The sequence below is a fragment of the Melospiza georgiana genome, chromosome 3 (genome assembly GCF_028018845.1).
Source record: "Melospiza georgiana isolate bMelGeo1 chromosome 3, bMelGeo1.pri, whole genome shotgun sequence".
In the NCBI taxonomy this organism is placed as follows: domain Eukaryota; kingdom Metazoa; phylum Chordata; class Aves; order Passeriformes; family Passerellidae; genus Melospiza; species Melospiza georgiana.
In genome coordinates, this window is record NC_080432.1 from 7,034,587 (window position 1) to 7,058,137 (window position 23,551).

The following is a 23,551-nucleotide window of genomic DNA, read 5'->3' on the forward strand; positions in this document are numbered from 1 at the left end:
GAAGAGTAAAAAATATCTCACAATGTCCCTTACAATTAAATCACATAGAGCATTTTGGGATGGGGGAAGGGGAGGGAGGGAGATTCTTGCTTCAGGTTTAACCTTATCTCCACTATTGTTAGGAGAAAAATACATCTGTCTGAGCAGATATTTGAACTATTTCTACTCAAATGAGTTTTATTGTGGAGCACTCTGGCAAGGACAGGCTGGTGAACAGGGGGAGATCCAGACTGAGCAAATGCTGCCGAATATTAATTTTGTCCTTAGGCATGAAGGAAGAATCCCAAACTCAGTCTGTGCCTCCTCCTTTAAAAGGTTCTTTGCTTATTTGGAGCAGCCAATTGAAGGGTGTAACTAGATTTTTTTTCCTACTGCAGCCCAGTGCTAAGTAGTTACCTGCTGCAGCTTATGCTGCTATATGTTTAACTTAGGCATGTACATTTTTGTCTCTTCTGGAGCTGTATTCATTCCCATGAACAGTGCCCATAATCCTTTGGACAGAAAAATAAAAACTTTCAAAGAAATGTTTGGAAAGGTCTCATAATTTCAAATGGATGCTTCATCTTAAACAAGTATTTATCATAACGTCTGCAGTGGTGAACTAACAGTCACATATTCAGTACAGATAAAAAGTATGTACCATAGATCAACAGCCACCTTTAAGGCCACAGCAGCACAAAGGTGTGTTCATGCAGTAGATATGAGGTAGCCTTTTGCTGTAAACAGAATAATAATTTTATTGTCACCTATGTAAACAAAGTGGGCTTGATGCTTTTGTGTTTTTGTTCTTCCCCCTCCACCCCAATCCCCCATCCCTCCCCTCCTAGAAAAGCCAAGCATCATAACCCCAACTGGAAGTCAGTGGGAGCTGTGGTTGCCCAGCATCTCTGAAAACTCAGACCCTGTGAATATAAAGACACAAATGCTCACATAAGCAACCAGTACATAATACCACTTCATCATTTCACAGGAACTTATAATACAAAACGCTGAGATCTGATTATCAGAAACGTAGGTCTACGTCAACTCAGAGGTAGTTACTAACATCAGTACATAATACTTATACAGAGATAAAAAGGTCTAAGACTATTTGGTTTGTTCTGAGTAAGCAGGTCTGTAGACTATTCTGTAAAGAAAAAACATTACATGGTATATTCCCTGAGCAAAGTTCTTTGTCCTGAGTATGTTATGTAACAGTGATAACATTCTAATATATAAAAATAAAACCTTAAGCTTTCAACAATAAGATAGGGTTTGGTATGTGCTCTTAGCAGTTCAGTCTGACTTTGGTGCGCACAGTGATTTCAAACAGCACCTACAAAAATCCACATGTTGAAAACATTTCCTTATCTCAGCTCTGAACTTCTTACATATAAACAGGGAATGACCAGTTTTCAAATCCACAGTTGCCTATTTCTATAAGGAACTTTGGTTTAAATTTTCAAAGTGACCTAAGTTTTGCATCTTTGCTGTTTAACCTGGTTTTTACACCGACTAGAAGGTTAAGCAATGCCACTTTGATTTGTCTACATAATTTAAATAAGTTTACTATCCTTACATAAGGCAAGGACGTTCTCTATAGATATATCACATTCAATATCGTCAAAGGTAAGCTTTGCATTAGCATTACTGAGAACTTCAGTACACACCTTGAGATTCTTGCAAACACTGGCAAGGAATTCACACAAAATAATTCTCTCTCGAAATTGTGCCCTTCACTGAGGAGTTTGATGACTACCTGTTCACTGAAGCAGCAGCAGCACCAGTAAAAGTCTCATGTGGCAGGACAAGTGGGAAGGGGAAAGGCCAGGCAGTGAGCCAGCTGCATACCTGGTGTAACCCTCAGCTGCAGGAGTCACCAGGGTAGGACTTTGGCTCGCTGTAGCCTTTCATGCAGGCCGTTTCTTTAGTTTGATTATCCGAGCTTAAACCTACCCGACACTTTCAAGCTTTAACAGCCTGTGTTTATTGCCAATGTTAAGGATTATACAGGTTTCTCTAATTAACTTACATCCACAATGGGATTTGTCAGAGTACGTTATCTTACGTATGACTTGGTAATTCAAAAGTTACAAATGGAAAGCGACTTGAAGTTTTGATAGGCTCCAACTCTATTAACCCCGGGCAAGGCCTGCAGCCCAGGGAGTCTCACTCTGAGGCCACCAATCTTCCTCCTCCTTCACACAGAAGTGTGTGGTCCTAGGGCACTCTGCACCAAGGCTGGTGAGCTGCAGCCCCCAGTTCACCAGAAGCAGGTGATGCCCAGGGCTTCTGGGAGATCTGCAGGTCTGCACCCATGCTGTATCACCATCTAGGGAGGCCAGCTGAGCAACCCCAAGTGCCCATCAACATTTAGTCTTAGGAAACTATTCAGCCCAGGATCTCATTAGCTTTGCATTTTGTTTTCTTGAAAAAGCCAAACAGACAACAACAATAAAAATCCCTAGGGAGTTCTCTCCACGGTATTTCAATACGAAATAAGGGGGAAGACCCTTCAAATTGAGGGACACTACTTGGGACCAAGAGAAATTGCTGCTGCTGCGGCTACTACTGCCACCAAGGTACCCTAAATGTTCACAGTATACAAATGGCTAACCAGGATGGCATCCTGACACCACTCAAAAGGGTCTGTTCGGTAACAACTTACACATTCTCCCCTACACAACAGACATCTAAATTACAGTTACAATCATATTAATTTAACAAAACATTTTGAAAAACCATCACAGAAACTACACATTCATTGTCTTTTCTGGAGCTTTAAACTCCTCACCAACAAAGGGTGGTGGCAATGAGAGTTGTCTTGAGTCATGAAACTGCTCTGCACTGGCATGGGGAGGGGAGGGTTTTGATATTTTGTGGCGATGAAAAAGGAACTAATTCAAATTGATGGGACGGGGGATGTCTTAGTATCCTTAGTACCATATGGCAGCTTTAAAATATGAAAGTATCCTTTGGTTCACAAGAAACGTAACAGTCTTGATCTCAGTTCTTTGTGTGGTTTATCAGTTCTTGTTTGGTTTGTTTCTGAGTGAAATTTCAGAGAATTAGGTTTTCTTGTTTGCTTTCTGAACACATTTAGAAACAGGTTCTAAGAATGAGTTCAGGAACATTGGGTGGGTACAGTGACTTTTGCTTCACAGTAATGTCTGGTGGGATCTGGAGAATGGTCTGATGGAAAAATATATATTTATAGATATGTACACATACACACACACGCATGCACATTCACACATACACACAGAAAGTAAAACATAATGCACCCTGCTCAAATGTATTTTGTTTGGAGTGATTTGTCTATCAAAGAAAAAAAAAAAAAAACACAACAAAAAACAACAAAACATTCACAGTTCCTCAACAGTAGTTAAAATTCCAGGTCAGCTACTGATAATGAATTATTTCCCCTGTACTTGCATGAGGTAGACATCCCAAGAGGGTAAAGAAAACGGAACATTATGAAAAATGCATTAAGTTTTTTTCCTTTTCTGAACAGAAGGCCCCTTTCTGTTTGGTTCTTCAGGCGACGCAGACAACTTACTCGACGACACTTCCTGCGGTGACCTGCCCGAGCGCTCCGACATCTCCGGCCTGCCTTCCTGAGAGTACGATGGAGACGAGAAGCCGTGCGATCCTCCCCCTTCTCTCAGCAAGGCAGAAGTGGAAGGCTGCGGTTCGGCTTCGTGTCTTCCCTGAGAACTAGCGGGCTGCTGCGAGACAGTTTTATGGGGGCAGTTAGCCACCATGTGCATGATGCTCTGACAGTAATGGCACTTCTTTGGCTGCGGAGGTAGACTACATTCTTTAGCGTGGTGGTCGAGGCCACCGCAGTTGTAGCATCTAAAACCAAACAGAGACAGAGATGGAGTTACGCGAGGCAGCGTCCAGCGGGAAGGTTCTTGCGGGCCCGGGCGCGGCCCCACTAGAGGGCACCAGATCTCCAGCCATGGCCGCCCCGCTGTCCCTGCGAGCCCCGGCACCCGCTCCCGCTGTCCCGCGTCGAGCGGGGAGGCTCCGGCTGGGCCGCTCCCGGAACCGGGGCCCGAGGGACGCGGGGCCGGCAGCCGGGGAAACGCGAGCCCGGGGAGGGGCGCGGTGCCCGCCCCGAGCCAGGACCGGAATTGCCCCAGGGCCCGGAATTGTCCCAGGGCCCGGCATTGTCCCAGACCCCGGCTCTGCCCCAGGACCCGGCATTGTCCCAGATCCCGGCACTGTTCGAGATCCCGACATTGTCCCAGACCCCGGCTCTGCCCCAGGATCCGGCATTGTCCCAGATCCCGGCTCCTCGGCTCCTCTGGCTCAGCCCAGGCACGGCGGGCCAAGGCTCTGGGCCAGTGGGGACAGAGGGTCTGTGACGGCACTTAGGGGTTCGATTCAGAATATACTCAGCATAGCCCATGCAATAGTCATGCATCTGTGTTTGTGTTTCCTCCCAGAACTCCCAGCCCATGTGGCTGTGGCCGCGGTGCCGCTTTCCTGGGATGCGCTGCCCGAGCCCAGGGGTGCAGAGAGGCCCCTCCAGCCACACGGACACGGCTTCTACCACACCTCTCAGAAATGGCTGAAGCCCACAAAACCTCTTCTATTTAACCTTGTTAGCCAGGGGAGTCCTGAAGAACCCTCCAGCAATTCCTTACAGAATCCTTTGTAACACACATCGGGAACACCAGTTATTGGATTACATTATTCTAACATACGATACAAAGAAATAATTACACGCCTTTGGCATGGTGACCTTATGTGCACCACCGAGTTTTCAACTTTGGCTGCTTTTGTATGCTTTCTGTTTCTTTGTTTTATAAAACTTGCACTGAATGCATAGACATTTCATTTCCAATAATCAAACATTACTGGAAAGAACTAAACCTGTTTTTTTTTTTTGTTTTGTCTTTTTTTTTTTTTACTTTCCCTTAACCACCAACGAATTAAAAACAATTATTTCACAAATACTTAGGTCTGTGGAGTCAAGGATTAAAAAAAAGACTGTAGCTATAACTATGAACAAAATACGGCAATGTGCTCTGGATCAAGCCCACATAAAGATATGTTACACTTTCAGATTCCTGAGAAGTAACAAAGCACCATTTGACTATTTCACCTAGGATTTAGAAGTCCCTACTAGTTTATACAATATCAAGAAGTTTAATCCAAGCAAAGCTTATGTATAACTGAAATCTCACCTATGGAATTTGCTTTACCTTGCAAAGAAATGCTATTGATAAAACCTGTGTAACTTTTAAAAAAAGACTGCAAATACCAACATTTGTAATTCCACTCCAAGAAACAATGCCTGGCACCTCCCACTTCACATCTCTTCATCACTAGCAGCAAGATACCAACCATATCTTCATTTCCACAGACAAACAAAAAAACTGTACAAGTTTCTCATGGCATGCTGCATGCCATCATGTCCTACAAGACTGACCAGTAATTTACAGAAGTTAAATAATGAAAAGAACTTCATTGTCCTTTCAGAAATTATTGTGATTTATTGTTGTATCTTCCCTAAAAATGAGTAAGAAGAAACCAAGCCCAGTACAATGAACTCTGCACTTCTGCAACAACTGCAATAACATATTTTAGGTGAACTGGTTCCATTTTGATGTCACCACTGCCCTGAAGTTTGATGTGATTTTTCAGTGGAATTTGAAGACTGTGCTTACACTACTGTGTCTGCATATACTACAGACTAACCCATGAAGGCAAACACAGTCTAACAAAGCTTCCCCTGAATCACAAAGAAAATAACATGCACCAGCCCCATTATCACTTAGTATTGATTTCCCTAGCACAGGAAGGGAAATTACATACTAAGTACATTGCAAAATCCAAACATCCTGATCTAAGACCAAAACATCAAGGTTTTTTCTCCTATGGTTAAAAAAAAATTTTTCAAGTTATTAAACATTATCCCTACTTTTTGCCAAATCATTGCAGGTATTTTCAAATTAGTGACCCTCACTTGCCAGTATGTTCAGCATTCAGTCTTCCTAACTGGCATTCAGCTGCTTCCACCACAAGCTTTCTAAATACCTTCTGAAAAAAGTAGTAAGGAAATAAAGCCTTGCAATTAGAGAAATGAAACAATAGCAGCAAAAATCTTTTAAGTGTTTTACTTTCTCCCCTTTCAATAAATACATCTAAGGATACACAGATGTGGTACTGATTGTAATTTAGTTTATATTAGAGAATGATGCTTATTATTTGTCATTGGTTTCTAGCAGTGTACTTGTTCCTGGGATAAATGCATTCTAACAGTATAGCATAGGAGTGTGCAGACATTCTGGAAATTGTATTTTTTGTCTTAATTCAGGATATGGAATTTTATGGCTGTGAATGCATCAGCACATTTATTTTCTCCCTTAATATCACATCTATTTAGAACAGTTAGAAAAAAGAAAAAAAGTTTGAAAATAGGGTAAAGGGCCTCCGTAGCAGGATAGGCAGTAGTCATGGACAAATCAATTTAATCAGTCACTATGGTATGCTGTGTTATCCAATTCAGTGCACCATTTCACCTCACCAATTGGCAAAGAACCTGCTGTCAGGGCCCCTGCTTCCACTCAAGCAGCCTCTGTCACCCTTTGCATAGCTACTCAATCAATACATCCTATTTGCAAAATATTGTAATTCCTTGCTTTTATTTAAATTTTCATTGAAATGCACTGTAAAAGAAAAACTGTCACAAGCAGTTGTGATGAAACTCTGATTTGGTTTTTGGGGATGTTTTTTGTTACCAACCAATTCAAGCATCTAGGTAAAGTGTCACATTTAAGTATATATGTGCCAGCCAGGGTGTTGCCTGGACTTACAGAGGAGGGTGATATTTATTCAGTTCTTTTAACTATTTATTCATTCCTCATCAATCACTCTTACCAGGAGAACAGATCACACCTCGCTCTGAAACGCCTTCCCTTTCCAAGGGATTTATCCCAAAATGGAAGTGGTCAGCCACCTCAGAGCTCACAAATGACAGCATGGCATCATCCCCAGGCATTAAGGTATGGCATTAACCCTTTCATTCTGAGCACTTCAGCCCTTTGCTCCTCTCTGCTGCGTGTTCTTATGTTACACCGTCACGAAAGCCGAGAGCACGACGTGCACATGGGAGCTCACACATTCACATCTCCACCTACATACACACACAGAGAACAACACACAAGCTGATCCTGCCATGAAAACTGGAAATTCTCATTCCACTCTGCTCACAGAAACTCCAGATTAGTGCAACCACAGCAAGTATCTCTTCTCTTCTGAAGCACCACGGAAAGAATGTATGTTAGCTTAAACACAAGTTTATATGTAAATTCTACCGTGAGATGAATAAAACACAAAAAGCCCTTAAATGTGCAATTATAATAGAATCAGCACTTACAAAGAACAAAAGTAAGAAGGATTTGTTAAAATAGGATTGTCTTTCTCACAGTAGGCTTCCATGATTTGCTAGCTAGCTTCAGGCTCAAAAATATAAAGAGATGGCAATTATCCTAACGGGAAATCCTTTCTTCTCTACAGCACTGACAGGAAGGTGAATCAGGGTGATTTTTTAATATAAAAAAGATGAACATCTTAATAGAGGAACACCTTGAGGAACTAGTCTACCATTATATTTCAATACTCTCAAAAAAACCGTAACAATAATACCTACTAATGAAGAAAGAAGAGAGCATTTAGCAAGGTTAAGAAAACCTCCTAAATTCTCCTTCACTATGGATTTGTGATTGCACAAAACTATACATATTAAAGGAAACATGAAGAAGCAGAAGTGTACAGATTCCAACACAAAATATGCTGTATTAATTGCAAAAAAGCTGATGACTGAAATTGATTAGAAATACTCAATTTCACAACCAAATAATACCATCTAGTCTTTAGCCTTTTTTCCTTCTTCCAGCAATCAGATACTCCTCCTCAGGAAGCACACTCCAGCCCTAAACTTTTTAAAACAACAATACCCTTGCCTTGCAAATATGTTTTCCACAGTAACAACTCAGATGGGTTAAGCAGCAGTAGTTAAACACAACTGCTTGCTTCTTTGAGCTGTTTTATAATACAATTTAGATGATAATCCAATACATATGACAAGTAGAGAAAAAATATGTGTAACCCCAGATTGTTATCTGTAGAGAGAAAAAACTGTAAAATTACCCTAGTGACTGACTTGGGGGAGGGGAGGCAGGGAGTAAGGGGTTAACATCTAACAGGGATAGGAAAGGGAGGGAAGGGGGTACACTCAGAGGAAGACTAAAATAATTCACCAGGATATACCCCACACCAATTCCTCTTTTGTTATTCCTTTCTGAATGCTATCAGACCACAAAAAAATTATTCTTGGCTAACAATACTCCATCTTGCAACATTAATGCCTTGAAAACGTCATGGAATCCTAGCAGTGTGTGCACATGAGATGCTGTTACAATACACTGAACGCAACTGTGCAGTTAAAGCACAAAGGAAATGTTTAAAATCGTACCTAAATGTGCTGTCCTTTTCAGCCATTACTTTCACAACATACCTAAAGAAAGGCAGATGGAACAGGCAGCAGATCAATTATTCTATTTTGTAAATGGCTGTAAAGGGAAGTTAAACCATCCATGATTTAACAGAAAAATGGATCTTAGACATAACTAAGATTTCTTTCCTCTGTTTAAGGCTTCAGTGACTTGTCTTGAAAATAAGGCCATGAAATACTGCAAAGGGATGCTTCTCACTACCTGGATGTGACATTTAAAAAAGCTCAGGGTGCTTGCTCAGGTACCACCTGGGACAAGTGACAAAGACCTCCCACACCTCAGCAGGTGCTGGAGGATCCTCAGAAAGGATCTTCCGGACTATTGAGGATCTGCTAATTTCAAATTGTCTTTGCTGCAGCTTGAAAAGCCAGGTTGGACGGGACTCCAAACAACCCAGTCTAGTGGAAGGTGTCCCTGCCCGTGGCAGGGGAGGTTGGAACTAGATGGTCTTTAAGGCTCCTTTCAACCCAAAGCATTTTGGTGAGCTGACAAGACACACAGAAGATGAGTGGAGTGTACACTCTGCTCGTGCCTCCTGACAGGGAAATGGATGGGATGTTCCTGCTCACAAGTGCATTGCTGGGGTGTACACCACTCTGGTTAGCAACCTTTAATTCTTAAGCTGTAGCTGAATGCAGGAGAGAATACAGCCAACTTTGAAAACACACTAAACAGGTATTAGAATTAAAAGTAGTGAATACTGAAATACTACTGAAATAATAATTAAGGTCATGTGAAATTATCTTGTTAAATAAACTAGAGAAAGGAATATTTACAATCCTCATCAGAGCATTTATGGCTTGTCCATCAAGCAGGCTTACAATGAGGAAGAAAACCTCACTAGCACCTCATCTATCAATCCATGGGGAAAAAAAATCAGTTTAATTTTAAAACTGTAAGTATTTTTAATCAAGAATGTTGTAAAACAGTGTATTATCAATGCATAAAATGGCACACTGGTGCCACATTTAGGTTTGTGTTGGTCCTGTGAGTATTTGCTACCCGAACTTCTCGTTCATGCAAAACACTGTGCAGAGGCAACATGCTGGGAAAGTTAATTGCAGGCTGGCATTCTTCAGTGAAATTCAGTTAGAAAATTTCCTGTGCTTTACTACCTTTTTGAGATATTTAACAGGAATATATAAAAAATTATAATCTCTTAAAGAAAAAAAAAAATATTAAATACAATAAAAATTCTCACCCATCTATTATTTTTCCTGTGAATCCTACAACTCATGATAATATACCAGAGATCCAAGACTTTCAATTTTGTGAGAAAAACAAGGTCCCTCCATTTTTTTAAGCTTGTCTTCTTTCATTTTACAGATAGCCCCATCACACTGACACCAACTCGCACTGTCTGCGAGGCTTCCAATAACACAGGGTGGAATATTGATGGTGTTTACTCTTGTTACAAATAAATAAATAAAAATGCTCTGTTGTAAACTCATCAGATCGACTAGTTTTCTGTGGTTAGTTCTAAATCAATCTATTTTCCCCAGTGTATCACAGAACTAATATCAATAGGTTACGGTCTTTTGTTGCTCGGGTTTCCCCTCCCCCTTCCCCCCAACAAAGAGGCTGACAAACAACGTGGAAGGCATTTGCCTGATAAATCAGGCCTGTCAGGATACAATTTAGCTTAAGTTCACGAGGAAATAAAATAGTTTAAAATTTCCTAATACAATTTCACTGGAAGGTGATGGGGTTTGTTTTGTTTTTTTTTACAACCAAGAGCAACAATGAAACAGAAAGGTGGTTCAAAAAGCACAAAATGCAGCTTTTTCTCCACAAAAATGGAAAGGACTACAGAGACAGCAGATCTTAAAAAATGACCTCAACAATGTTGTTTCCATTCTTCTTTCCACTAAATCTTATCTCTACTATCCACTCAGCTCCCTTTACAGGCATGGAGGAAAATTATTTTTCACACAATCACCCAAAAATCCTTAAGAAATGCATCCTCATGGAGGAATGACTGGGATGCATTTTCATTTATTACAACCAAAGGGTTTTCTTTATATTAAGAGCTAAGAAGTCCTGAAATAACAATTTAAAAAGTGAAGTTTTGTTTCTAAATAACATGAAGGATGGTTTTGCTCCTATAGTATCAATATAGCATGGAAAGAATGTGTATATTTTAATGGTTTCAACCCATCCAGATAAAGCAGATACAAAATCAGCAATGGTTAAAGGAAGTTATGTTTTAAACAGCCATATATCACACATTTCAAACATGAAATGATTTCAAGCAAGTCTACTACTGTTAATCTTTTTGCACTATGAAACCACACACACAAATACTCTCAACCACAAATTTCCCTTGTAAGCTTTAATTTCTGTGGGAATAATAAAATAACCCAGTTTTTCAACAAGAACAGCTCTGCACACAATAATTTTTTTAAAAGTACGTATTTTCCACAGTTCCTGCTGGTGGTGGCAAGGCTGCCTGGGCCCTGCCCTGGGCACTGCTGCTGTGTGCACCAGGTCTGCAGTGCCCTGCCAGAGCCAGCTGGGCTACCAGGGCTGAGCAGAGCTCGCTGCCCGTGCCTGGAAGCCCTGCTGAGTGCCCTGTTTACAGAAGCCTGCCTCGGTAACACTAGAAGCCTCTCAGAGAGGTGGCTTGAGCCTCCTGGCCATGTGGATAAGGATGCACGCTGCATAAAACCAGCTCAGCTCTTTCTGGGTCAGTGAGGTGCTAGTCATGAGCTAAGAGGCATGCCTGACCTTATCTGCCTCTCAGCAGAGCTGGTCCCAGGGTTTCCACATCCACTGATCAGTTAATCCACAGATGAGATAAAAGGCAGAAGGTAACTGGGAATCAGTTGTTAAAAATTGCATTTTCAGTTTTGTTCCTTATTTCATCGCTAACATTAGCAGCAAATACAACAAATACAGCAAATGCAAGTGACGCCAACTCACAACAGCAGGAAACAGTAAATGGCATCCTGGCAGTAGGCTGGAGCACTGAGGCAGGCCACAGTAGAGAAAGAGAAGGAAAGGAGTTATTCTGGGAGTTCATAACCTATTCTTCCTCCCCAAATACCAGCTGTGAGTGGTGTGACTTTAGGTACCTCATATAAATCAGTTTCACACACAAAGTTTCAGAAATATCTGGTGACAGGAGCATAGACTCAGATGCTGGCCTTGAAATGGATTCTCCCATTACATACAGTGAGTTAGATGGCTTGCATGAATACAGGCTTCATGAGTGTTAAGGATTACAGGATTTAACCAGCAGCTCACATTTTCATTTCATTCTTCAGAAGCAAAGGGGTGGTTACTGTCTCTGTGACACACTCTCTACGAGGAGACCACGCCAGCTATCTCTGTAGGGGTTCTTTCCAGAGCTGATGGCACTGATAAAGTCATGTCACATGAATCACATGGAGGGCTTCCCATCCCAAATGTGGAACAAAAGGGCATCAAACATGGGGCTTGGTTTTGCTTGAAATAGCACCTGTAAGTTCATACATTCAATACCCACAAGGACAATTAAATAATTCAAATGCTCTATAGCCACACTTTAATGGTAAGGAAAATCTGCATCCCTCTGATTGAACTGACTGAGAAAGGAAGCAGCCACCTTATTCACTTTTCTGAACTTGCACCTTAAGATGTCTAAAATGGACCAGCTTCATATATTTACATTATTACTAAATGGCTGGGCTGAGCATTTTCTGTAACACATTTTTAAGAGGCTTTCAGTATCTTGAAGAGAAAAAAATTATTTTGCAACTTTCACATTAAAATGCGGAAGCAACAGTAAAGCGTGAAAAGAGGATTTCGCCTGCAACAGGATTAAGCCTTATATGTTAAAGCTTTTAATTCCCACCTGAGGCAGGTATTCTTGTTGTCCCACACTGCCTGATCCCTGAGCATTAAAAGAGAAATAATGCCGTTTTCTACTATTCTGCCCTACATCACCACCGGATTTATCCTCATCATTAATTCTCACTATTAATTGTGTACATAAGATACATAATATCTTAATATACATAAGATAAATACAATTGTGTACCTAAGAATAGAAAGCAATTTATGCATATAAAAATTATTGTTAATTCAGAATTTGGTGTTTCCTTTTTCCTTGTTTGGCTTCAGGATAGCAAATCTCATGCACATGTTTAATACTCATATCTCTGAATTTTGTTAATTCTGTATACACTTATAAATAATGGAACATAATGATCTAGTTTACCACATATAGTTTCCCTATATGTGGTAAACTAGATCACTTTATCCTCTTCGTTGGATTATGTAGATTAAGTGGTATCACTGCCGTAAAATTATAACAATGAAGTTAATAAAAGTTTTCTTAAATATTGCTAGTTCCCAGAAACAGAGCATCTTAATGGTCTTAGTTCTGATGTCAATCACAATGGCGTAGATCCAGAGCAATTTTGATGACTTCACTGAGCTTATTTTCTGTTCTCTTTAATAATGTAACACAGAAAATTTCCCACTGTACAAATTCTGAAAGGTCACACAGCAGCAGCCAAGGCTGGTTGCAGAGGTCAGGTTGGTACAAGCTGTGGGGCCACAGAGCAACGTAGGCTGAAGCTCCTTCATTCCACCTGTAAATTTGTGTTGCTGGTTGATGTAACATTTGAAAGCAGAACACAGCATAAATCACAAAGAAAACCAAAGAATTGGAGCAAGAGTGGAGGAGTGATGTGTCTTCTGCCCATTTTTGCTCAGCCTTTCAGCCTAAGAAAGAATGAATTATCTCAAAATTAAGGATGTTTATAGGCCAGGGATCAGCTTTTCTGGCAGGACTGATGAATTCTGAATTAGGAGATTTGATAAAATAGGAACCCCACACTTAAATAAAATGTTTGAAAGCAAAGAACAATTCAGACAAGAGCACCCCTGTTGTGATCATGGCAAGGGAAGAACAGATTACAAGCTGGGCATTGAGTAAAGCTGCCACAGGAAAACACAGTGGATATGGTCACTGAACACAGCACAACCAACTTCCTGTAGTTTTGATCAGAAATTCACACACCAAAGCCCTGAATGTACAATTTTAAAAGCAGTCACAAAACAGAGGAATAATTAATGTCAGCATCATGTTTTAACAATTCATTAATACTCTGAAGCGGTTATCCAGTAGCACTCACTGTGCAAGGCAGGAACACTGTACATTAAGAGTGGAAGTGCACAGAGGCAGAAAGGGCACCATATTTTAATGCAAGCCCAAAAGTTGTTAGTGATAAATCCAGACCACTGGTTGGGGTGGAAGAAGGCATGTGTGTCTCTGTAGCCACTGTGAAGTGTGCAAAGGCCACAGGAATGGTTACAAGGGGATTGGCTACAAGTTCTTCCAATTTGGCAGGAAAATCTTGACTTCCAGTAAAATAGAGGATTACTCAGTTACGCTGGTAGCCTGTCTGCTCTCCTCAGATCCCAGGCTCTGGGGCACATTAGAAGACACAGAGAGGTGACTGTGACATACTGCAGGAGCTAGGAATGGAACATATAACATGTCAAATCCATAGGACTTCATTAGCCCTGACTGAAACTCAGCTTCTTCCTGCTTTAATGATTATTTACCACACTGCCACAAGGTTATGGAGACAATTCTTACTATTCATTGAGCTGTAATTATTCTAGTGACAGATCTACGGCAGGAAAGATTGAGAGTATCCTTCTGCCACAAGACCTTAAAGTATCACAGCTGGGGCAGGGGATTTGAACTCACAGCAAACTGAACTTATTCTTTTTTTCATTCTGGATAAACACTGAGTGCTTGAGGAAGGAGGGAGCGCACTGGCAGGCAGTGTGAGGGAGCACAGGTTTCAGCATCAGCCTGGAGCAGGGTCCCTCCCATCCACTCAGTGTCCTCCAGTGGCAGCGTCCTTTGTCACAGCTGCTCCTGAGGGGTGGCACATGGGTGCCACAATCCTTAGTGAGTGCAATAACAAATTGTACTGGCTGTGGGTGTTGGGTATCTGTATCACTGCACCACTGGAAAAACCAAACCACCAGCCTCAGGAGCTGCTCTGTAGCTGAATTCTTCACCCTCTGCACCTCATGGAATCCCAGAGCCTCCATCACTGCCTGTCCTTGTCAGGTACAGTCTCCCCCACATCTTGTGCTGCTTCCATCACTGGGTGTAATGCTCTTTCAAGTGGTCACTGACCCTCCTTCCCCAGAGAGTGAAGATGAGAAACCTGGGTGTCTCACCTACAACCTACTAATCCTCCTTGAAAAGGCTGAACAACCCTCTGAAGATTACAGCAATCTCCTTGATGGAGGGAAGATTGGCATCCAAACTTGTCTTTCACAAGTTTCACAAGGGGGACGTGTGTGGTGAACTGGGGGACCTTTTGAGTAGGTTAGAAGTGTGCTCACTGCCTTGGACCATACAAGTGAAGAGGAGAACTCAGAAGTCAACCTGGTAATTCCTGAGGGGCTCAGCTGTAAAAGCTAGAGCACAGAGTTGCTGCTGTCCAGTAAAAAACTCAGCTGACATAAGACAAAGACAGCAAGTTAAATTTGACATTTGAGTCTCTTGGCAGCACCTAAACAACAAATCTAGGAACCAGATGCCTTTTGTGAGGTTGGAAATAGTCACACCTGAACAGTGTTAGTCATAGAAGACAAGGGACTGGACCTTTAGAAATCTGTCACTTCCTACAATATTCCTGGATACTTTCAGGAACAAATCAATTGTTCATTGAACCAATCTCTCTCTTGAAAACCTAAAAGGACTTTGCTGCTAATCAAGATCCCTTTGGCTCTTCTCCTTACAAACCTTCTATCCAAAATATCCAAATTTCCTGGAAATACACGATCCCATATAACCACAAAATGAAGGGAAACTGTGTCTGCCACTCTGGATTTCAAGCACAGCCCACAAACTTCCCTTATGAAAAGTCTCATCCTTCCCAGGCTCAGAAGCTGGTGATAGAAACTTCTTTCTCTGTTATAGGCAGCCTGTGTGACACAGTTAGGTATAATCAAATGCTTACAGGAATTTAAATGCCTAAGTCCCACCGACTTCAGAGCTAAGCAAGGTCCTCATAGCTTAGAAAATCTGAGTCTGTGCCCCTCAGGATTATATCTGGTACACCAAGGAAAGTTATGGTACAACAAAGTACAACCATATGGTGATCAGGCCACAAATTGTCATTCACTAGTACAGGAATTAAGCACATGCTGAAAAATGCATAAAATACCTGATTTTGAAACTGTTCTCTTTGTTACAGCTATTTCACCACTGTCCAACTATTATCATGAAAAGTCATAGACAAGTTGTGAAAAGTAATTTCAATTACATCAGAAACATTACACAGAAAATGAGGGCTATCATGAGCTTAATTGGACTTCACATAAATGCTGAAATCCCCTCCACAAGTCTTTTACGTTCCCTCTTGGCAGGCAGCACAGATTTGAGAATTAGATGAAGAAAGCACACACTTTCTAAATGATGAAACAAATCTAAACTAGAATGTCCTCAATAAGCTACTGTGCTTGGATTTCATTCCAGTTTCCTGCAAAGCTTTGCACAATGAGTGCCACCACTGCTTGCTGTCTTGGCAGCATCAGGAGCAGTTCCCGGGGTGCCCTTCTGTTTTCATACTCTGCACTGCAAAACAAGCCAGCAGCAGTGTGCTGTGCCAGGCAGAATGCAGGGAGAGTCAGGGACCCTGCTCCAGTGCTGCAAACCATCCAGAACCATCAGCAAGTGACCAGGACTCCAGCTCAAATATTTAGCATTGCATTCACAGCTTTTCCTTGAGTAATATAAAAATAAGTGGAAGATAATTACTGAGTAAACAGCCCCCTTTCCAAGAAGAATGCTTCCAAAGGCATATAAACTGCTTTCAAAAACTGCTAAGGATGATCCCTGTGATGATCCATGCAGTCACTAAAATGCTAGCCAATTCTCAAAGGAAAAAAATTCAGTTAATTCACTTTTTTTTTTTTTTTTTTCCTATTTGTAGCATTTATTTAGCTTGCTTCATATCACACCTCCAGTTTTGAGACAAAATCATAAATCATTGCACTGGCACAACTGTGGGTGTGATAAACACTGTCAGGAGGTGGGAGGGAGTAGATTTAGCAATGCAATTCCCATTGTCCTCAAACACTCTTGCAGAGGAACTACAATGTGGAACAGGCACACTGCCTGGGATTTACCCCTGATTTCACACAAATCTATACCGGATTTCAATCTGGATTCATGAATTTGTCAATATCATAATATTCCATCTGACCCCCACCAGTAGGTGTGTGTAAGTGAAGAGTGGATGTAAGAATCACACACTCCAAGTCCAGGCAGAAGATGCAGATGTTCAGCTTAGTTTTGTGTGGCTGTGGCTGAATTTCCTTTCAGTTAGAGACAATGAGCTGGAAAAGAACTTAACTGACAAAAAGTAGCTGAGCTGTGTGCTTTGAGTTAAATACACTCTAAATATAGTGCACAGAGATGCTTAACATCCCTCTTCTAAGGAAATAGGTTTTTTCACCATTCTTTTACATATTCCCCATAAATCAACCAGCCCCATTTCAGGCTAACTAATGCTTTTTTTATGAACTGTCCCTCCACTTATGCAGAGCATGGCTGGGGCATTTCCCACTCATGCTCATGCAAGTTACAGCTGGACATATGCTTTTACTTGCAGCCTGACTATTTTCCTTCTAGCCCTTCACACGTTCTGCCTTGCTGTGTTATTCTTTCTTCATTTTCCTACCATTGCAATGCTTCATGTGGAAGCACTGCACCTGTCAGGGCTAGCAAGAATAGTTCTCTATTTTCCTTTTGAGGCTATTGTTAAGGTAGGGCTTCAGAAAAAAGCTGCTGCTCATGGACAGACCAGCAGCTAAAAAGGGATAGGAGAAGGGAATGTCAATGGTTTGTCACCAATTACATGAGATGACTTCTCAGCTCAATTTATTTTGCCTGTAGTTACCTCAAATTCAGTGGGGAGGAAACCTTTGAGAGGAGCTTGGCAACTTTGACGTGCCTCTCAAATTTACAGTATTGTAAATTTGTAAAACTACTGCATGTTTCAATAATCATGGCTGTGATTACAGAACTGATGCATATAGTCAGAAACTCAAGTGTCACATTCTGTGTTTCCTGTCTTTGCAAGAGAGATGAAAAGGCAGCATGGAGGGGCCATAAGGGTGGGTCAGAAAGCTGAACAACCGAGTAAGAAGAGGGATAAACAAGAAGAGGGTCACCCACACCAAGCCACTTAGTAAAGGTAAGGGAGGCCATCAGCAATGGCACTGTCCCACCTGCTGGCAAATCCTGGAAGGCACAAAGCAACTGTTCAGCCCTGGGGAGGCTGATGCCAACCCCAGGATGCTCAGGAGGAAGTGTGTCCATCACAGCAGCACTGCACAGCTCAGCAAGGAGGAAGCTCAGAATGGCAAGACCTGAAAGCCTTCCCATGTGAGCCTGCTGACACTGCCAGGATAACTGTGAGTCAACCATGTCTGCTGCTCTTGGGGTATGCAAGTTTAATTGTTTAACTTCAGGAGCAGAATTAACTTCTGTTCCACCACTGAACTCACAATTCATGGTCAGAGGCAGCCAAGATGGCCAGGTCATCCAGAGCAACACTTGCTCCATTCTGAGGAATGCCTTGAACACCTCTGCAGCAACAGCAGTCTATCCTCACTCTGTAAATTACCTTAGCTCTTTACCATGGATTTAACTGCTCAAATGCCTGTCTTACAAACAAAACAGCTTTCAGATTCAATTATCAACTTTGATACTCATTCAATAACAATTCATTTTTATTCAAGAATGGGACACCATAGAGGACGCTTGGGTTCCCTTAAATATGTCAAAGCTGGGACAAAGAACCTGATTTCTGCAATATGCTGGGATAATTCTCATGCCTTATTATACTCAATGGCATAGAAGTTAACAGGCCAACATACCTGTTGACATACCACTGGCTCTCTAGAGCAAAAATTTTTTAGAGGTTGTTATCTGCCATGGTTAACTCTGCTACTAAGTGCTTTGGTGGCTCTGAAAGCAGAGTGCTTTACAACAGAATACACCTATATGCATCAGTATCCCTTTTAGCTTCAATGCATACTTTGAAGTTTTGAGGTTTTCATGCCAGAAATGCTGGTGTCAACATTTCTAGGGCCTCTAATGATTTCTGCTGTTACTTAATCCAGCCTCTAATATTACCGTGCCTGTAAATTACTTGGAGTAAACAATATTCGACTGCAATTCTAGTTTGTTGACAGGATTAAAAAAAAATTATTTAGGAAGAAACATCTGCACTTGGAAATAGTACTTTAAAATGATCTAAATGCTACCACTCTCTATCTTTGAAAGAGCATCAATACCAAATGTTCTTACCACACATCTTAGGCGACTCTTGCCGCGTGCGTTTAGAGTGGTGCTCCCTTCGGTCTGGCTCCAAAGTTAAAGCATCTGAAGTGTAAATTGTGTGTGACACAGCCAAGGAAACCCACTTTACTTTAACCTTGTTAATGGCGAGCCAGATGGAACCGCTGAGGCCACCCATTGTTCGAGTTTGCATTTTTTTGTAATGCCATGGTGTAGGTCCATAGGGCCTCATGAATTCCCCCTCCTCTGAATATATACTGTGCTGTTAAAGGCACTGAAAGGATCAAGCTCTGCTCTGAGAGCAGCTGGCTTTGTATTTTTTTAATGGTTGTTAGCAGCAGCAGCAGGTCCATTCTACTCCCCTATTCTTCCTCTGCCCTTCTTAAAATCCTGATCTGTTGGTTCTTGAGGGAAACCAAACCCTAACTCTGACCTATATAGCACATCATACATTACCTCAGGGTCATTACCCCAAATATTCATCAAAAGCCTCAGATTCTCCCTCCCTTGCAGCCTCAGATCCTGCCCCAGCAGTTCTTAATCACACAAGTAATCATCACTGACTTCATCAACAGTCAGGTTGTAATTTCTTTCCTACCAAACCCAGGTAACCTGTGAGTGCATCATTTTTGTTAATGACCATTGCCTTCTGAAAATTTGGTCAAATTTCCCTGTCTTGACCTCCTTTGTGCCTTTAAGATGAAAAAGGAAGTAAGAGGAGTTTGAGCAAAGCCAGCCCACAGCCAATGACCCTGCCTGAGAAATAAGGGGGTGCTTGCAAATTGTTACATGCCAAGACCCATTTGAACAGCATTTGTGATGTAGAGGATGATACCTCGCAGTGCCAGTGCAATGATGCAGAATTGTCAAACATTTGCTGATGAAAAGCTGCAACACATGACTTAACAGAGGTAACAGAAAACCCACGAGACTACAGCTGGCTGCCTAGCAGGTTTCCAGTTGCTGTGCAAGATAACATAATTTTGGGAGAAAGGAGTACTGTTCTCCTGGTCTACTCCAGCTGTGCTGCATGCTGCTCTGCACAGGATGAGGAAAGCACAAAGCCATCTCTCCAGCCCTTCCTACCCAATGGGCCTGCCATCAGGAAAGCAAACTGCATCTCAGGAAAAGGAGGCAGCAGCCAGGAATTACTGAATTGCATCACTGAGCACCAGACAATGTGCCTCCCTCTCTGCAGAGGACTTGACACTGCAGTTAGCACAACCTGTGAATGGCACTAGAGGGATGCTGCAAACAATTATCTGTTCCTACAGAAACTGCACAAAGGCTTTGGCAACACTGAGGCTGATCAGGCTATTAAAAGAGCTGAGAAACCATAATCAATACTTCAGAGCAAATTCTCTGATCTGTTCAAAGTGGTTTGCTTTTGCACTACACTGGCACAGTAAAGAAGGAAGGAAATCCTACTACCTGATTCCCAGGCTCATCTGGTAGAGGAGACACACTACTCATTGAAATACATGATACCCCTGCCATTCCCAGTTAGTGTGTGTGCCTTTAGGAAGGAGAGTCAGGAGGCACCTGAAGCTCAGCAGAGCTTAGCCTGCTCTAGGCATGAACTCGAGTAAAGAATCAAGGACCTGATAATTTATCTTCTTTCCCCAAACTGCTCTAGATGCTGTCAAAAGAGCTGCTTCCACTGTTCTACAGACTCCCAAAACCCAGCTAAATTCCAGCCAAACTCTTTACTCTTTCCCAGAGTTCCTGTAACCTGGCACAACAACTTTGGGGCAATCATGGCAGGCAGGAAAAGGGGAAGATCAATGTACCCCAATGTTCCCCAGTGACCAAGGGCAACCACAGGAGACACATCAGCAGAAAAGGCAGGATGTGATAACTTCTGCTTCCTCCTACAAATGTCAAGTTTAAATTCTGTCCCTTACCCCTTTATCTTTTACATAAATAGTAGGGTGCAACTTAGGAAAATTATTTTTGCTTGAATATTTCTCTAATATTGTTGTTCTTAAAGGCTATCTGTGTGGTGGTGCTGGCATAAGTGAGAGATGCTGCACAAGGCACAGAACTTTTATATTCACTGTGTTGTTAAAACCATTTCCATTTCTAAATAATAAATCACAGGGGAGGGTTCAAAACCAAGCAAAGCTCTTTTTCCTCCAAGTAAACTATTTTTCAACTATTTCATGGTTCCTGTATTGCACTTTCTTTTAACAAATAATTTTCCTTTGCACATTGTAACAGTTCATTTTTGAAGGCCAGACTACCTTTAGTATATTTCCATTGTCTAAGAAAATGATCCAGTTAACAGAATACAAATACTAGATAAAGTAAATAATAAAAAATAAGGCACAATTTGGAATTGATAAACTAACATTGCACTTCATTCACTTTTTATAATTTTCCTGTCTTCTCTATTTGCAGGATGCAAAGCTGTCATAAATATTTTGAAATTGGACAGGATTGATTGCCATTGCTTGCAGTTTTTATATCCCTTTTTCATGAACATTCTTGAGTCCTAAGTCCATATCTCAAAGCAAAAACTGTTAATAACCCTGGACTGATGTGACACTCAGTACTTTAGCACCCTAGGATGGAGATTATGTGCCCCCCTTGATTTCAGCATGTTAAGCTTCCTTGAAGCTTTGTTTCTTTCAGAGGCAGCTGTCTGCATTTCCATACCTTACCCTGCCTCTTGCCTCCAGAGCTTAAATCACATGGGTATCAGTTAGAAAAAAATAGATGCAAAATTATTTTTTTCCTATGAAGTCTTGCAGAATTAATTAGTTCAGCTGGTAACTTTCCTCTGCTGATGATGATGACAAGAAGAAAACCACAAGCTGTCTTATAGAAAGGGAAGTCATCAATAAATCAGGACTTTAGTTGCCAGTACCACATTCTTTGTACAAAAGGAACTCTGAATAACATTCGTATCACTCTAGAGCTTTACCATAAATTAATTTTTTTTAAATGAACTGGTTGTTTGTGTGAAGTTTTTTAAGACATCTGTTCAATTTTCTTAGTAACTGAGGGTGTTTGAAAGATTCAAAATAATGCTAGTTTACTATCTCAAGATTGCAAAACAGCATTTTATAATTTACTTTTATATTTGAGCAGCACTTATAAATCCTTTGAAAACTCACTGATTCCTAGCAATGACTAGGAAAATACACATATCTGGAAACACCAGGGAATATATATTCCCTTTTTTGGAAGCCTGGAAAACACAATATTGTAGACTGAGTTCCACAAAGTTACTGACACTTAGGTCTGCCTTCCAGCATTACAGTACTACTAACTTCAAGTGCTGATTATATCTAATCCTTCCCATTTGGTGGGAAAAATTCCTTTGAAGATCTGTCATTAAGAAATCTGAAATATTAACTTCTTCTGTATGACACACAAACACACTGTAATTAGAGCATGTGGTAAAATCAGATGGAAAGAATATGGTTTTCTGTTACTGTATGTGAAATTTATGTTATTTTTTCCCTTGTCATGAAGAATGCAGGCTATAATTTTAGTACATTTATGCTCCCAATGAACCTCTGAAACTGTAACACCCTTCAGATAATATGATTGATGTGAAATAGCTGAGCACTACAATGGGAAATACTAATTTCTGTATGTATCTCCAATTGTCTTCACATTGTTCACAGCACTTCAAACTAATGCAACAGAAGCAGAAAAAAAAAGAAACAGATTGTTTGGCAGGAGCTGGCAGGGAAGGAAGAGCTGTGATGGCACCACAGCTGACTCCTCCAAGCCTACTGCTTGCATTTTGCAAATTTTGAGGAGCAACTGCTGAAAGGCAGGAAGGGAACTGAGAAATGACCACTGCATACATACTAAATGCCAGACTGGAAGCTGGCAGTGAGTTAAGCCTGAGCACTGCAGCTTTTAAAGGCTGCTCCTCGGTGCCACAAGGATGTCAGGCACAGAGCTGAGGAGCGCCGCTCACCTTCCCACTCAGCTGCCAACTTCTGGTGCTGAACAGTTTCAGAGACAAGTTAATGGTGTGGTGGCACCAAAGCATCTAAAATAGGTAGGATTGCTTTTTGCATCCTATTTTCACTCCCTGGCCAGGGAAAGCACAGGCTGCAGCCCTGCTAAGAGGCAGGACCACGGCTCTTGTGTGCAGCGGGATCCGCTGGCAGTCTGACAGAGGGAGCTCAAATAGAAAAGACCTCGCCTGGGACACTCCCCAAACCCTCTGCGAGGTCTTGCTGATGCCTAATTATACCTCTGGCCTTTTGGAGGCCAAACCCAACTCCCTGCTGGGTTTTGTGTTCCTGACACTTTCCTCCCATGAACCCCGCTGGCTCTTAAATCAGCACCTGCCACCAGCGAGGGCAGACTTCCTCTGGCTCCTGCTGCAGAGGCCAAAAAGCTGCTGCCAGCAGGGAACGTCTGTGCCACGTCGAGCAGAGAGCACAACACGGCTCACGCCGAGCCGCCCGTGGGGTTCCTCGCTCCAGACAAACCCACTGAGCTGTCACCAGAGGCGTCCCCCACTCTGCCACCTCCCTGTCCGGCTGCTGCTCGGTGCCTTTCACTCCTGCAGGATTAGTTTGTGCTCAGTTACGCTCCCCAGAGTGGCCCTCTGAGGAATCAGATCAGCACCGGTGACCCTGCAGGCAGAGCACCACAAGGCTGGTGTGGGTGCAGGGGGTCAGGAGTGCCCAGCCTCGGTAATTGGAAACTGCACCCTGGCAGAGCCCTGGCTGGAGTCAGGGGC

At 41.9% G+C, this 23,551-nt stretch overlaps 1 protein-coding gene across 2 annotated transcripts in view; it reads right to left on the bottom strand.

The window, feature by feature from the left end:
• Positions 1–883: 883 nt before the first annotated feature.
• LIN28B (lin-28 homolog B) overlaps positions 884–23,551 on the bottom strand; it is a 100,155-nt gene continuing 77,487 nt past the window's right edge. For both annotated transcript variants that reach the window (XM_058021522.1, XM_058021520.1), the window contains one exon: positions 884–3,837. In XM_058021522.1, the coding sequence (XP_057877505.1) occupies positions 3,468–3,837 (370 nt within the window). In that variant the 3' untranslated portion in view covers positions 884–3,467. The remainder of the gene's footprint in view (positions 3,838–23,551) is intronic.